Source organism: Microcaecilia unicolor, chromosome 6, assembly GCF_901765095.1.
Source record: "Microcaecilia unicolor chromosome 6, aMicUni1.1, whole genome shotgun sequence".
Lineage (NCBI taxonomy): Eukaryota > Metazoa > Chordata > Amphibia > Gymnophiona > Siphonopidae > Microcaecilia > Microcaecilia unicolor.
The window spans coordinates 292,892,540-292,909,630 of record NC_044036.1 but is presented as its reverse complement, the minus strand read 5'-3'; the positions used below and the strand labels follow the sequence as shown (position 1 = coordinate 292,909,630).

Here is a 17,091-nt window from a genome sequence, read left to right as displayed (position 1 = left end):
TGGAAAAATGAAGACTCCATGCTCACACATCAGGCGGGAAGGCCCCAGCGCATGCATGGTGGGATGCTGCTAGAAAATGCTTGAACTCTGTAATTATCGTCTGCACCGGGCTGTGTTGGATAATGTCGCCCAGTTGTGAGAATAAAAAGGCCTGCTTGTTCTTGGAGAATGTTAAGTATACCATATCTAGCGCTCTACCCTGATCCAACTCTTTGGTCACTCAGTCAAAAACATAGGTTTATCTCTGGTTAAAAAAACAAAACAAAACCATGTCATCTTATTCCATTGTACTCCACCATTTTTAGTTCTCAACCAGCACCCTTCCTCCTCCCTTGTCCAACCAAAAGGTCACACAATAATTCAAAAATCCACCAAAACCAGTGCAGCTCTTACCTGAACTGGCCTCCCAAGTCCCTGTGGCCTTTCCAGATGATATGCCTGCACCAGTCTGAGCAACTTGATGCATGCAAAGCCTTCCAGACCCAGCTACTGGGAATTCTAATGTTTACTACAGCATGCCAGACAGACCCAGCTACTATTTACTTCTACTGTCTCTTCACCTTTTTTTTTTTTTTTTTAACTAAGGATCCTGCATATTTATCCCAGAGTTTCTCTTAGTGAATATTTTAGCTTCTGCCAATTCTCTCGGGAATTTTGGAATATTACCCTTCCCTTTTGGTTGATGCTGTATATAGTGCTGTAACTGGGATTAAATCTCAGCACAGCACTAGCCAGACCTTTTACCTTATTTACTCTCCATTCCTCATAACTTCACCTTGCTTATTCTTGCATCATCCCGGCAGTCCCATTTTTGAACAGTTATTTGAGGCATTTCTCAATTCCTATTTTGGAGAAGCCTTCAATTTTATTTATTTTTTTTTCCACTGTACAGAGAAATTCTCTGTTCTTTTGGATAGTGAGTGCTGCCTCATACTTATCTCAAGCCAGCAACCTCTCCCTTGCCCCATGAGTTGATGAACTTGTGATGCTAGGAAGATGGTTTTTGAAATATATTTGGGACTCATAGCAGCTGTCTGTTATCTCACTTTTTACTTCTCCTGTGTTTTAAAGTCTGTTTTCTCTCAGCTGAGACTATCTGCGGGCCTCCGGAGGATGCTGTTTACCACAGCACTTGGCACAGTGGCCCTGGCCCTCGCTGCACATCAGCTGAAGCGCCGGCGACGCAGAAAGAAGCAGATAACACAGGGGGAGGGACACATGAAGCTAGGGCATGCTCCTGTCCTGCCAGGCAGGCGTGGCTCTTCAGTGAAAAAAGGTGAGTCCTGGGTGAATGCGCCCAGCCTCCTGTAGTATTGTCATTGTGGGCTGTTGGAAGGCAGTGACAGAACAAATCCAAAAGAATCCTTGGCAGAGTTCTCTGGTGAGAGAGCTGCTTGTTGCCACCTTGCGCTTATTCTAATTATGGCCTGAGACTCAGGTTAGAGGAGAATCAGATGGGAAACTGGAAACCAAACAGCTTTGCTTTGCGTTTAGGAGAATAGGGTTTTGTAAACGAGCATGCTGCCCTAATAACTGGAGAGATGTGAGCACTGCCATGGAAACTATACTGAGTGGAAGGAAGTGGATTTAGATTCAGACTTAATTCTTCCCCTTTCCAGACTTGTACTTGAGGTGAGTTACATTCAGGTCCAGTAGGTATTTCCCTGTTATCAAAGGGCTTGCACTGTAAGTCTGTAACTAAAGCAATGGGTAGGAAAAATGAGGGGTGCTGGGGTCCCTGTTGCCCCTCATACCAAACAACGTGATAGTATTACTGCTGTGCTGATCAGATTGCATTGGTTTCCAGTGATGGCTAGATTGGCATTTAAAATTTTGATGTAGCTTTGGTCTTCCTGGTTTTCTGCTCTAACCAGTAGGCTACATCTGTATGCAGAATAAGCAACCCACTAGGGACACTGGGATGATTCTAGGATGAATTGGCAAGGCACTAATCATTGTAGTTGGGGTATAGCTTTTTTTTTTTTTTTTTTTGTCTTTTGGATTATTGTCAGGGTATTAAGTTTGTGTTTTTACTTTTGCTTTTTGGTAGGTTATTCAAACAGAAGGGTGCAGAGTCCAAGCAATAAGAGTAATGACACTTTAAGTGGGATTTCTTCCATCGAACCAAGCAAATATTCCAGTTCCTCCCACAGTCTAGCTTCGGTGAGCTGTCAGCAAGAGGAGTTGAAGTGATGATGGAACACTGGGTGTTTGTGCTCCAGGCAAGGGAAGAGATGCAGGGGTCAGTATGGGTCATGCATTTGATATACCGCCTTTCCTGTGGTACAGCTACAGCGGTTTTTCAGTATTAGGTATTGATATTGAGAAGAGTGTTCATAAAGGGGGAGGGGTGGAATATATGGGTGAGCATGGTGCTAAGAGAAGTTGGGGCAGATGGGCACAATGTTAGTTTCTCCTTGATTAGCCTCTCTGATTGCCCAATGTATTCTTTCTTTTCTTTTCTTTGGATAGATAGTAGCTGTAAACTCTTGCAGTTCACCTGCAGCACCTACAGGTCCCTGGGAACCTGGCATGATGGAAAATATTGGGACTGTGGGGGTTCCACAATCTGAAAACCTCTATGTCCAAGGTACAGCAAAAAAGCTTTAGAGGAGAGCAACTGGGCCTCAGTGAAGGGGTGGCTCCCCACTCCAGTCTTCCTTGGTCTGCACTGATAGACATATTTCTACACCAACACAACCCTCTAGAAGAAATAAATTCCTAAGTGATATTTTAAATTTAAAATCTCCTACCTGGACCAGCTCAGATAGGAATTGCTGTGTACTACCATATGGGAGGTCCCTAGCTGCTGCAAAGACAATGTTCACAACTCCCTGCCATCCCTGCAGGTTGTGGTCATTGTGCGGGAGTGATGGTTAGATGGTTGGAGTCAGGACCCATAGTTGTAAGGCTGTGAGGAGAGTTAGGTTACATGACCCCCTGGCCCAGGATGGTTGCTGAATTAATTTTTTCTTTATTCAATAATACTTATGCTTTACCTATGTAAACCCAAGGTAAGATAGAATAAATATCCATATAGATAAAGTACACATACGATAAAAATAAATATCCCTATAGATAACAAAGTACACATACAATAACAACAATCAAATACAAAATGACCCAACTGGGGAGTATAAACATTAAAGGAAAAAAATCCCTAGGTAGCGCATATGGGATTTAGCAACATTTGAACCTTCAATCGGTTCTGAGCTGGTGTGAAAAAGAGCTGAAACTAACATGATGGCAGATAAAAACCTGCATGGTCCATCCAGGTCTGCCCAACAAGATAAATTAATGGTATGATGCAATATGCATACTTGATCTTGATGTGCCCTTGCCATTTTGGGGGCACTCCATGTGGCATCCTCCTTTCAAAATTCAAACAGGTCTAAAGGAATACTTTTTTTTTTCCTTAGGCTACATTGATGACTAAAGAGACAGTAGTGATCCTGGCATGTGAAGCCAGGCTGAGCATCACTGTTTTGCTCTGCTTTACTGTACTTTTGTCTTTCTGTTATATTTGATGCTTTCTACTGCTATGTAGATTTGAATTGAGAGGGATTGTATTTTTTGTTTGTATTTTATAGATAATGTGACCCTGTGAACCACCTTGGTTCCCTGGATTACAGGCAGTATATCAAGACACAAATAAACTACAGCCACAACAAATATACATTTCAAACAAGTAATCCAGTGTCCTCAGAAAAGTACTTAATTCAAGTAGCAATTTAAAAATAACAGAATCATTGTTGTTCATTGTTCTGAATTTTGTTGCATTCCCTTTGTATATTCGTGTTTAAAAGGCTTTGAAAGCACATCCTGTCACCCTTTCAATCAAGTAGATGTGGGCATTGCCATGCAGATCATAGCATGTAAATCATGACAAGAAGGGAGCACTTGAAAGAACATCCTATATAATAATTCTCACCTCCAACGTTCTATGCTTGGGACCGTGGCTCCCTGGCTGCAAGTGGTCTGCGAGGCAGACACGCACGGACGTCACTGACGTCAACACAGCTGATTCCAAGGCAACTGCACGTGTTTCCCTACTCCTCCTACTGCCTCGGAATCGGCTGTCACCACCCCCTCCCGCGAACCTGTCGATCCCCCCCCCCTCCCCGGAACGCCGAAAACTGCCGCCGTTGTTGTGCTACCTTCCCTTCCTGTAGGTTGTTCAATCATCTTCTTAGAAAGTTTAACTCCGTGCGTCTGACGTCAGACGCACGGAGTTAAACTTTCTAAGAAGATGATTGAACAACCTACGGGAAGGGAAGGTAGCACAACAACGGCGGCGGCAGTTTTCGGCGTTCCGGGGGGGGGGATCGACAGGTTCGCGGGAGGGGGTGGGTTCGCGGGGGGGGGAGGGGGGGGGGATTGCCTGCCTAAGGCCCGTTTCCTTGCCTACAGAAACGGGCCTTTTTTACTAGTGTACATAATAAAAGGTGACAAAAAATACAGTAGGCTTGGTCTAATTGAACAGAGGAGCACTAGACAAGAGACAGCTGGTTGCTACTGAAGAATGTCCCTAGAGCTGATGTACTCTGGACAATTTAGTCCTGTGATAATCTGGAGCAGGTAGCCAGGGGTCTTTCCTTACTACTACTACTTAACATTTCTAGAGCGCTACTAGGGTTACGCAGCGCTGTACAAATTAACAAAGAAGGACGGTCCCTGCTCAAAGGAGCTTACAATCTAAAGGACGAAATGTCAAGTTGGGGCAGTCTAAATTTCCTGAGTAGAGATGTAGTGGGTAGGTGCCGAAAGCGACATTGAAGAGGTGGGCTTTGAGCAAGGACTTGAAGATGGGCAGGGAGGGGTCCTGGCGTATGGGTGCATGGGTGTTCTGGAGAGCTCTTCTGTATTGTTTGGGTCTAGTCCTGGGTTTAGTTTTTTTTTTTCTTCCTCCAGGGATGGAACTCTTTGAGGAAGCACTGCACAAGTGGGAGCAAGCACTGACCATTGGCCAGAGAGGCAACTCCACCCCTCAAAACATTGAGTCACATAATGATACTGTTTCCACAGAAGAGTCTGAGGTGGGTATGATCATGGATAATACACAAGATCCCAACTTCATGCTAATCAAATCCATACTATATTAATGGTACTCATTGTATTAACCTCTTCATGAAAAAACCTAACAATTTACTCTGCAAGATTTCGCTGTCTGGAGACCAGGGAACTCATGGCACTTAAATAGGGCCAAGAAAAGTGCATACAAGAACAATGGAAATAACAGCCGGATATATTTTTCATGTACCTCAGTCCTGGCCTGCAACACTGTCAACTGTTCTAGTATGGAAAGTTCACTCCATCTGTAAACACAATACACAGCTCTGTTTATTTATTTAAAAAAACAAAACCTGATATACCACCTTATTTATATAGCAAAGTGGTTTGTACAGTTAAAAATAAGAGTGCCCCTCAGTCTTGTAGCAGTTCTGAAGTTCCAGCAATATGCCTCTCTACCCACACTTCCACCTCTGTCAGTGCTCATCCATTCTGTAGCACCCACTGAGTATGGTAATATGCATACACTTGTGTTGCTGCAGGATTCGCGGAACAAGGAATTTGCGGTGAAGCTAGAAGCCCTCCTGCATCAAGCTTACCATCTGCAGGAAGAGTTTGGAGCATCTATGCCTTCAGAGAATCTGCTGATAGACCTTGGTAAACCAGAATAAGGTTGTCTGAAAAGTTTAAGGACGGAGAGTCTGCTTTCAAAGCAGTGGCTCTGCTGGATACTTCTTTAAGATAAAAACAGGAATGCCATGGACTCTTCCCCCTCCCCCCCCCCCCCCCAAAATACCATAGAAATGACAAGGCAAATATAATATACAAAGTTTAAGAAAGCCTGGGTCAACAGAGGATCATTGGGGGGGGGGAGCGAGGGTAGATCAAACAGGGTCTTTAGGAATGCTGCAGGAATGTAATATGGACAGTAAAGTGCAACTTGTGATCCATATCTGCCACCATAGTCCATATTGTTCTGGAGTAGAGGAGTAGCTCCTTAAACCCTCCATTGCCACAGATACAAACTTGAATTATTAGCCCTCTGGGAACAGAAGAATACTTACTGAACATGAATATACACCGCTTCGGTGTTTATCTGCAAAGAGCATCCTTTTTTTTTCTTCTGCATCGTTATGTACTTTGGAAAGTAGTTGTTTGTATATAATATATAAAAACTGCTCTGTTCCAATCCACATTGCTATAAGTATCTCTCCTTTCCCAGAGAGAAGCATGCTTCTGCCCCTCACAGATGGTTCAATGCGACTGCACATGGATGATGAGGATAGCAGCACATCTGAGGAATCATTCTTTTCCGCAGCAGAGGTGATTCTTATTTTTATTTCTTATTTTATATTCTAGCGAGTTGCATTGCTCTCTCATCTTCTTTCTTAATGTATCACTGCAGCTGTTTGATACTGTGCAGCTTGGAGATGTCTATTTTCAACCTTCAAAGCCAGTGCCTGCATATGAAGAAGCTTTGCAGCTTGTAAGAGATGGCAAGATTTCCTGCAGGACTCTGAGGTGAGACAAACACACAAATACCAAACACACACATGTATTCATTTGTGGGTAGAAAGGAAGCTGGTACATACATAAACTTGGAAAACTCATATTTAATAAAAATATCACCAACAGTAGTAGTACAATTTTGCAACATTATGAACTAAATCAATGTTTTTCTCAACATTTACACATTTGATACCACAGTGTTGTCACCAGAAATTTTTGGCAGCCTGGTAGCATAAAGGAGTAGCTGGGTGAGAACAGAGGAATACTGCATAGTATTATAAAACAATTTGTCATTTAGAAATACAACCGCTCTATCTCTGCAAACACATGGACATTTAAAATAAATGCATAATCCAGGGCAAAAAGTGTGCGATTTATGATTAACTGATTTAATGATAATGATGTATCAACATAAATTAAAACAACAATAAATATTTTTTATACTGTAAACATAAATGTTTCAAGGACCTTTGGTCTGACACAGTATAGCAGCTCTTATGAGTTAAATGCAAACAGGTAGGATGTTTCTTTAAAGTCACCATACAAAAAATATTCTGATTCTCATGTCATCTGAGCAAGAGCAACATAAATATCTCCACTACCAGGCACACAGTGAAATACAAAACCTGAAAAAAATTCCAACTCAAGATACATGTAGCAAACCAGATGCACTAATTCCTATGATTCAAACAGCGAGAACCTTACCTATGAATAGGCAGCACTACAAATATTATGCTGGGCCCTACAACACCAATACACCTACTACTGGTAAAACAGATTAGAATGAGTAAGACTGTCATAGATTTCTATACAAAGTACATGGTCAGAGGCAAAACAGCCACATAGGAGCTAGCTCTGTGAATCCAGTGAGTACTGAGCATTCCCAGTATTCAACAAACACCTTCACTGTTCCCGGGGAGGGGTTATTTGTATTGTCTGATAACCTTAATCATTGGCACATATGCACAGATAGACCCTCACCAAATACAGATCACAAATTAGAATAAAAATATAAAAACAATTTAACTGGCTTACCACAATAGGGAGAAAAAAATGTATTACCTTTTGTACTGAGCACAATACATTTCCAAAAAAGTGAAGATACCTATAGCAGGTATTCTCTGAGGACAGCAGGCTTCATATTCTCACGTGGGTGATGCCGATCCTATTGCCTGGTCCAGCGTTCTGCCAAAGCTAAAAAAAGAACTTTGTGGAGCATGAGCCATGCTCTACCGCGCATGCGCGAGTGCCTTCCCTCCCGTCGCATGAACATGAGTAGTTTAATACTAAAGCAAAAAATAAAGTAAAAGTAACCAAGGAGACAACTCCAAGAGGAGGTGGGAGGGATTGTGAGAATATAAAGCCTGTTGTCCTCTGAGAATACCTGCTACAGGTAAGTATCTTCGCATTCTCCGAGGACAAGCAGGCTTCCATCTTCTCACAGTAAGTGAAGGAAATGCAATCTGCTAGCCAACTTGAAACGGTGCATTTCCCAGTGGCAACCACCATCCTGTTGGGAATCAAAAAAAGCAAAAAGCTGGGTGGACTGTCTGGGGGCGTAAATAATTGTGTGTTCCCACTAAATAATTAACTACTCTGACCTCGGATCTTCTCAGACTGTTTTACACAGTCTTGAGTACTAAGAAGCTCCACTTTACTGAACGTTATACATTACCCTTGATTTCAAATTCCTGAAATGTATTATATATCCATTTACTTCTAATGTACCTCATATTTTTTGTACTTATTGTTAATTAATAATATGTATTTCTTACTCTGGAAATGGCTACCACCATTTCGGCATAATGTAAGCCACATTGAGCCTGCAAAAATGTGGGAAATGTGGGATACAAATGCAGCAAATAAATAAATAATCAGGACACCCGGGATTCAGTGGATATAGGAACATAGTTCATTAGCATCTTACCAAAGGCAATACAGGCAATTAGGCATTCATATCTGGAACATGATGGAACAGCGCTTTGCGACACACAGCAGGTGCAGTCTGACTTCTCTCTTCTGCCTTCTGCCCACATACCCTAGCAGACTGCCTTTTTATACATTTCTTGTTCCATTCATTCCTATGGACCCTCACTTTCTCACCAGCAGTCTTTGCCCATTATCGGTTGATAACAATGACTTCACGTTTCCAAGCTCTAAGTATCAACAAATGATGTGACATGCTTCCAAGTACCTTCTAGATATCAACATCTGTGAATTAATGACTTCACATGTCATGGGGGGGGGGGGGGGGGGTTGGGGAGGGAGCCCTTGCTAGCGCCTGTTTCATTTCACACATAAACGGGCCTATTTTACTAGTTTATCAATAAAAATCAAAATGGGTACTAAAAATTATCCATTCCCAGATACTATTGGTTGTCACGGTCTCAGGCTCTCGGACACTGGAACCACGTTTGCCCTTGGACCACTGCAGACAAGCGGCAGCAGTAGGCAAGACCCCCACCCAGGACTGGGTAAACAAGCAAATCAGGAGAAGCTGTGGACAGGCAAAGCTGGAACAACCGGACTGGAACTAAAGCAGTAGGCAAGCAGGGAAGAAGCAGGACAGAGCCACCGGTCTTCACCTGCGCTTGACCACCGTTCCTCAGGGGTTGAGCCCCCAGGTGCAGGCGGCCGGCAGGACTTACTGGACTGAGCGTGCGGACAGACTGGACCAACAGGATTCTTACACTGGATACAAGATTCTGAACAAGCTTGACTAAAACAGGGTTCAGGATTCAGGAGACTCAGACAGGGTATAGGATACAGAAACAAGCTTGACCGAAACAGGATACAAGGTACAGAAACAAGCTTGACAGAAACAGGATTCAGGATGCTCACACACAAAGCAAGACAGAAGTGCTCCTATCAGCACCAAAGGGTACAGCAGGGAAGCCAAAAGGATAAAGCAAGGCAGAAGTGCTTCTAACACTTACCTAACCTTCAAACATCAATAATTGTACCTGTTATCATGAAATGATTCTGTAGATCTTCCCTTACCTAATCTTTAAACATTAAGCACTGTACCTGTTATTATGAAATGATTATGTCATAACCACACTCTGTAAGCCACATTGAGCCTGCAAATAGGTGGGAAAATGTGGATACAAATGCAATAAATAATAATTACGTTCCCTCCAGCCCCCTGGATGTTCTTGCCCAATTTGCACCTGACCCACTATCTTCCACTAGCCAAAACATTCTTGCCTGTGACTTTCTTGCTAGTGCTAGTCCAGCTGTTGTTTATAGAGCAGACTCCCCCTCCTTCTATCTGCTCTCAATTACCTCATTCAGCTTTCATTAGAGTGAAATGTCTTATGATTTTTAGAGGCCTAGCTCTTAGCTGTATGCCTGAGCCCTTGGCCTGTATTTCACTGAAAGCAAGTGACAGCATTTTTCTACAGGGGCCTGGGGCCCTGTCCGTTCCATGTAGTAGGCCAATGCTATCTTGCAATCCAAGATGTGCAGGCTGTTTTCGCCAGGATGGGCATGAGGTCGGGGAAAGAATGTTGGCAAGACAATCGACTGGTTCAGATGGAACGCCTAACTAACATTTAGGAGAGATTGCAGAAGAGAAACAGTCGTACTGACCACAGACCCTGAAGCAGAACCTGAAACTCTGGCCGGCCGTGGATGGAAACAAGACTGTACCATTACAAAGATATGTTTTAGATTACTGATCATTTTACTGAACTGTTAAGAGTTTGATTAGGATACATTAAAGAATTGTCAAGAAAATGTGGAGGTCTTTATTCCAATGATGCGAGTGAGTACTCCGTAAAGTGTATGACAGTTGAACTGTGAAGTTCAGCGTTACTTCATGACACTTGAGGCTTTTCCTCCATGTCTTTATGACTATAGTCAACAGTACCAGACTGTTATAAGAATAAAGGATTCCAGTGAATGATTAGTCAGATGGAACTCTGACCCCACCTTGGGCAGGAACTTAGGGTACGTGCAGAGGACTACTCTGTTGTGATGAAACTTAGTGTAAGGTGCATCCACTACTAAGACCTGAAGTTCACTGATCCTATGAGCTGAAGTAACAGCCACCAGGAAAATGACCTTCCAGGTCAAATACTTCAGATGGCAGGAATTCAGTGGCTCAAAATGAGCTTTCATCTGCTGGGTGAGAACGACGTAGAGATCCCATGACACTGGTGGAGGTTTGACAGGGGGCTTTGATAAAAGCAAACCTCTCATGAATCGAACAACTAGAGGCTGTCCAGAGATGGGCTTACCTTCTACATGATGATGATAAGCACTAATTGCACTAAGGTGAACCCTTACGGAGTTGGTCTTTAGACCAGACTCTGACAAGTGTAGAAGGTATTCAAGCAGGCTCTGTGTAGGGCAAGTAAGGGGATCTAGGGTCTTGCTCTCACACCAGATGGGAAACCTCCTCCATTTAAAAGAGTAATAGTGGAATCTTTCCTGGAAGCCTGCAAGACTCGGGAGACACCTTCTAAAAGACCCAAGGAAGCAAATTCTAGGCTCTCAACATCCAAGCTGTGAGAGTCAGAGACTGGGAGGTTGGGATGAAGAAGTGACCCCTCGTTCTGTGTGATGAGAGTCGGAAACACTCCAATCTCCACGGTTCTTCTGAGGATAATTTCAGAAGAAGAGGGAACCATATCTGCCGTGGCCAGTTCAGTGTGATCAGAATCATGGTTCCGCAGTCTTGCTTGATTGAGTTTCAACAATGTTTTTCCCATTAGAGGTATCGGAGGATACACGTACAGAAGACTTATCCCCCAATTGAGGAAGAAGGCATCTTGACACTAGTCTGCCATGGGCCTGAAGCATGGAACAGAACTGAGGGACCTTGTGGTTGATCTGAGTGGGAAAAAGATCCACCGAGGGGGTGCCCCACGCCCGGAAGATCTTGCGGGCTATGTCCATATTGAGACCACTAGTGTGGTTGCATTATCCTGCTCAGCCTATCAGCCAGGGTATTGTTTGTGCCTGCCAGATAAGTGGATCGAAGGAACATACCGTGCCACATCCAGACGGCTTCCTGACACAGAGGGCGTGATCCGGTGCCCCCCTGCTTGTTGGTGTAATACATTGCATCCTGATTGCCTGGTTGAATGAGATCTCTGAAAGTCTTTAGAGCGTTCCAGATTGCCCAAAGCTCCAGGAGGTGGATCTGAAGATTCATTTCCTGGGAGGATCAAACTCCTTGAGTGTGAAGCCTGTCTACATGAGCTCCCCATCCCTGGAGAGATGCATCCATCATTAGCACTTTTTGTGCTAAATGCGCTGTGATTGGCTCAGAGACTTCCAGGTCTCTCAGCTGAGTGAAGCACGGCCAAAAAGGACGTTTTTATTATTTTGGTATGAATAATGGCCAAAATGGAAGGCTATTTTTGTGATGGACACTTTCAACTGCACTTTCCGATATCAGCTGATTGAAAACCAGCCAAAATAGGCTATTTTTGTGATGGACACTTTCAACTGCACTCTCCGATATCAGCTGATCAGGTGAGTGTCGTCTTCGGGCGGCACAGAGGCGTATTTGGCATGCGCAGAACAGACAGCACAACGCTTTGCAGCTCTGCGCATGCTCAATTGGCCGACTGTTTTACGATGGAATAGAGAATGCAAGTGAGCTACAATGAGTAGCTCATTTGCATTCCCTTTCCTTGATGCATAGCCATTCCCTACCGATTCGCTATGGAATTCGGTAGGGAACGGCTCTAACGACTTTAGTGCATCTTGCCCTAGGAGTCACCGACCAGGAACAGGATCTAGGTGTCGTCATTGATGATACGTTGAAACCCTCTGCTCCGTGTGTGACGGCTAAGAAAGCAAATAGAATGTTGGTTATTATTAGGAAAGGAATGGAAATTAAAATTGAGGATGTTTATAATGCTTGTGTGTTGTTCCATGTTGCGACCACACCTCGAATACTGTGTGCAATACTGGTCACAGCATCTGAAAAAAAGATAAAGGGGATGAGATGACTTCACTATGAGGAAATGCTAAAATGGCTAGGGCTCTTCAGCATGGAGAAAAGACAGCTGAGGGGAGATATGATAGAGGTCTACAAAATAATGAGTGGAGTGGAATGGGTAGATGTGAATCGCTTGTTCACTCTTTCCAAAAATACTAGGACTAGGTGGCACAAAATGAAGCTATACCCACAGTGTCCTACAGAGCTGTCCCATCCGCTTCCTCTGCTCAGACACTCGAACTGAGTAATCCTAAGTAGTTTACTAATGTTTCTGTTGGTATGACCGGGAGTGTCTCGGTTTGTAATGCATTGTTACACTCATGACATAATAAAGATATTAAAAAAAAACAAACAAACCAAAATGAAGCTATAAAGTAGTAAATTTAAAACAAACGGAGAAAACATTTCTTCACTCAACGTGCAGTTAAACTCTGGAATTCATTGCCAGAGAATGTGGTAAATGCAGTTAGCTTAACCTTCGGTCTGTTCCAGTATGGCAACGCTTATGTTCTTACGTAATGGTCCAACATGTCTTTCACTCTCCATCCCCCCCATGATCCAGCATGTCTCGTTTTCTCCCCATCCCACACCAGTGGTCCAGCTTGTCTCCTCCTTCAAGGGTCCAGCATGTTGTCTTCTCTCCCCATCCCTCTCAGTGGTCCAGAATGTCTCCTTTTTTTTTGCTCACCCCACCCCTATGGTCCAGCATGCCTCTTTCTATATGCCCTTCAATGGTTCAGCATGTCTCTTACTCCCTAGGCATGAATAATGTGATTAACGTGTTAAATAAATATCTCGCCTTAAAATTTTTTTTAACTCATTAATGCTATCATCCCTCACCCACTAGCCAGCACCTCTTCTTACCTCTCCCATGGATAGGGAGCCCGCTGGAGTGCTGTGCTAGGAGAGGTAAGAGGAGGTGTCAAAAAGCCAGAAAGAAAGATGTGACCATGACGGCAGCGGTAAGGAGTACAGAAGAAAGAGGAAGCAGAAAAAAAGACACAAATAGGTGGACCACAGCGGCGGGGGGGGGGGGGGGGGGCACTGGAGAAAGAGGAAGCAGAAAAGAAGACAGAGAAAGATGTGGACCACACCAGAGGCCATGGGAGAAAGAGGAAGCAGAAAAAAGAAAAGAAGACAGAAAGATGTGACCATGGTGTGGGCACAGGAGAAAGAGGAAGCAGAAAAAAAAGAAATGACAGAAAGATGTGAACCATGGGGCGGGGAGGGGGGAGAAAGAGGAAAGTGAGAGATGGGGGGGGGGGGGGTGGAAGGATCAAAGATAGGGGGAGGACAGAGAAGGGAAACAATGATGATCATGAATAGAGGGAAGGGAGGAGATGGTGCTCATGGAGGGGAAGGAAGGGAAATGGTGCCCATTTGTATAATGCGATTAATAGTGTGATTAAAAATTTTAATCAGTGTATAGCCCTAGCAAATACATATTCATAGTGGTAATGCTGAAAATACAACTGGCACCTCCACGACATGGTTGAGAAGCACTGTTGTAAAGAAGGGCACTTGATGGTTCCCCCAATTCAAAGGAGAGAGTAGAGAGGTCATGCTTGATGACTCACCAATGGAGGGTTAAGGAGGGAGACTATGCATGTCAAATGCCTTGAGTAGAGGGGAAGACCATGCTTGATAGCTTCATATTAAGTAATTAATAAAACACTTGGTCATATATGTGACCAATGCTGGAACCTGTTTTTTTCTGTGCCTAGGACATATATTCTGTATAACATCTCTCCCTCCCCTGATTTACCAGCGGCTGCTTCAGCACAGTGCTCTCTCTTTTGGTGGCAGAAGCATAGCTGTCTTACTGATGGCAGCACACACCAGCAGTGCACTCCTCATTTGACAGGGAGTGGGGGGGGGGGGGGGGGGAATTCTGTCTCCAGCTTACCCTTTTTCCTAACAGTTTCACTTCTCACTTCCTTACCTCCTGTTCAGGAGCCTCTCTCTCTGTCACCATACTACTCACCATAGAAATTAAATTCAAGTTCTGTTGTCATATCAGTAATGGTGACACTAACTCCATCCATTACTAGATACTTTTTAGACATCTGCAAGCCCTGAAAAGATACTAGCAATATATATAGCAAATCTGCCATGCGAAGCACACACCAACTCCCAGAACTCAAAAAGCAACAACCCTATATGAAACACTGCAAATATTCCATCAGACTATAAACCACCACTACACCATCTGTTAGAGAAAATAGAAGCTGGACTGCTACAGATTACTACACAGAAGCTACACACCAAGGGAATCCCTCACTGCAATCACACATGTAAAATAAACCATCACGAAATACAGAATAAGTTACCACAAATTAGAAATAAAAATTCAGAAACACCATATTGTTTACTCTGCTATTACCCCAGATTAAGAAGCAGAGTGGCTCCTCTTTGATTTGCTCTGTACTCTTTTCTGCTCAAGACTTACTCCTTCTCCTCCTGTTCCTTACTTCTGCATAGGAGAGGAAGGATTGGAGCAGCAGTTCTCTGCTGCATGACATTGAAGCTCTGACCAGTAGAGTCTAGTGTGCTGATGCAGTAGTATGCGACGACTTGCTGATGAAAGCTGCCTCAACTTAGTGAAGTTTTGCAGGATAAAATGAAAGGTTAATTTCTTTGGCATTTTCTTAGGACAGAGCTACTGGGCTGTTACAGCGACCAAGACTTCTTAGCAAAACTACACTGTGTGCGACAAGCTTTCCAGGTAAGAGTAGCATCCCATTTGTCTCTCCTTGGCCTAAAAAAGGTATTGGCTGTGTTCCTTGCCGTGAACTTCTCATTTTATTGTCAATTATCCTTTCCAGGAACTGCTGCAAGAGGAAAGGAATCGCCAGTTCTTTGGAGAAGTTGGCAAACGAATGGTGATGGGACTTATGATCAAGGCTGAGAAGGTAGAAGGTTTGTGGCTCAGGGATAAAGGGGATTTAAATTGTCTGGAATTTGGAAAAGGCTTTGAGTTGTCTGAATCACCATCATCCTAATTTGTAGGGGAAGGACCATCATCTCTTGTGGATAGGGGTGTTGTAAAGATAGGAAGTGTGTAACACATGGCTTGGGAGGAGTTGAATATTTGTGAACTGGTTGAAGTGCTGACTTTCATTCCCCTTTCAGAACCCCAAAGGTTTTCTGGAGAGTTATGAAGAGATGTTACAGTATGCACTGAAGGAGGACACCTGGACAAGTACCCAGCGAGAGCTACAGGGACGTGGGGTTAGTACAGTCAGATACAGGCTGAGGCAGGGTGCCTATAGCCGAGTATGGGCTGAAGAGCAGCTCTTCTGCTGTTGCAGAGTGATGCTGTTTTTTGACATAAGCCCAGCATGCTGTTTTCAGGTGGTAGGGTAGATGGGGTCAGTAACCCCTGGGATGGGTTTTCATATCGCTTTGAGGACCTGTTAATCTGTTCTCTCTCTTCAGGTGGTTTGTATGAATTTTTTTGACATTGCTTTGGACTTTATTCTCATGGATGCCTTTGAGGATCTAGAGAACCCCCCAGCCTCAGTACTGGCTGTGCTTCGTAACCGCTGGCTTTCTGACAGCTTCAAGGAGACGGTAAGGAAAAAGAGGAAACTGCTGGTGTTGGACAGTATGAGAAAGTAAAGGGGACTTCAAATGTAAGCATGAGCGAGAGACTGATGTTGGACAGCATAAGGAGACAATAAAAGGATGAGACTAGCTTGAGTTTTAGTACTGGATTCTACCTGATCAATATAGTTTTATGACCTGCTGCTTGTTTTCTCTCCCAGGCTTTGGCTACAGCCTGTTGGTCAGTCTTAAAGGCAAAAAGAAGACTTTTAATGGTAAGTTGGAGAAAATCAAAAAGATGCCACAATAATGAATAAAATGAACCCAGAATGACTGCAGGCTTCATTTGCAACTCAGTGTGTGACTACGGCCAAGAAAAACTTGGAATGGCTGTAGTAGTTCTGCTCCTAGAGCTGAGAACTGTTTTAGTTATACATGGTAAAGCTGAAGTTGGATCCTTAATCCTTGCCTTTTCTGTTACAGTGCCCTTATTCACTCTCCTTGGGTGTCTTTGATCTCCCACAGTTTCCTGGTCCTGTGACTCAATACTTCTGAAACTCTATATCAAGGCACTTGATATCCATTCTTTTGCTGACTGTCTCACACAGTGCACCAGTTCCCCTCAAAAATGGCTTCCTGAACATATGTTCTTTGTGTGCCAAGGCTTCTTAATTTAAGAAAATACAACCTGTACCTGAATATAGTTCGCCTTGGGAAAAAAGACACGAGCTAAACCTTAAAATAAGTTCTCTACTTTTTTCACACAGCTTGCATATTTTATGCCCCTCAGAAACATGGGTAGTGAACTGGGGAAGCTGCACCATTGGCTGTGGCTGCCTCCCCCCCACCCCCCATTTCTCCTTTGCCTCTTACCATAGATCTGTGGAGCAAGGAGGTGGTATCGCTGTCATGCTCTTATCTTGTTTTTGCAACTGAATCTTCTGGCTTTTTTTTTCTTGGTATTTATCACCCATTACCACCTACTGTAGCTTCTCTGGAGGAATTCTCTCTTATCTCTGAACTGCATACGGCTTATTCCCCCTCCCCACATTAGAGGACCTCACTCCCAC

At 43.7% G+C, this 17,091-nt stretch overlaps 1 protein-coding gene across 4 annotated transcripts in view; it reads left to right on the top strand.

Moving 5' to 3' along the window:
• MIGA2 (mitoguardin 2) overlaps nt 1-17,091 on the top strand; it is a 38,122-nt gene that overhangs the window by 7,327 nt on the left and 13,704 nt on the right. For 3 of the 4 annotated variants that reach the window (XM_030207868.1, XM_030207869.1, XM_030207871.1), the window contains 12 exons: nt 1,072-1,276; nt 2,051-2,163; nt 2,473-2,590; nt 4,912-5,036; nt 5,553-5,667; nt 6,233-6,333; nt 6,416-6,531; nt 15,128-15,200; nt 15,301-15,387; nt 15,608-15,706; nt 15,914-16,048; nt 16,243-16,296. In XM_030207868.1, the coding sequence (XP_030063728.1) occupies nt 1,072-1,276; nt 2,051-2,163; nt 2,473-2,590; nt 4,912-5,036; nt 5,553-5,667; nt 6,233-6,333; nt 6,416-6,531; nt 15,128-15,200; nt 15,301-15,387; nt 15,608-15,706; nt 15,914-16,048; nt 16,243-16,296 (1,341 nt within the window). The remainder of the gene's footprint in view (nt 1-1,071; nt 1,277-2,050; nt 2,164-2,472; nt 2,591-4,911; nt 5,037-5,552; nt 5,668-6,232; nt 6,334-6,415; nt 6,532-15,127; nt 15,201-15,300; nt 15,388-15,607; nt 15,707-15,913; nt 16,049-16,242; nt 16,297-17,091) is intronic. The other variant, XM_030207870.1, reaches the window with a different exon arrangement.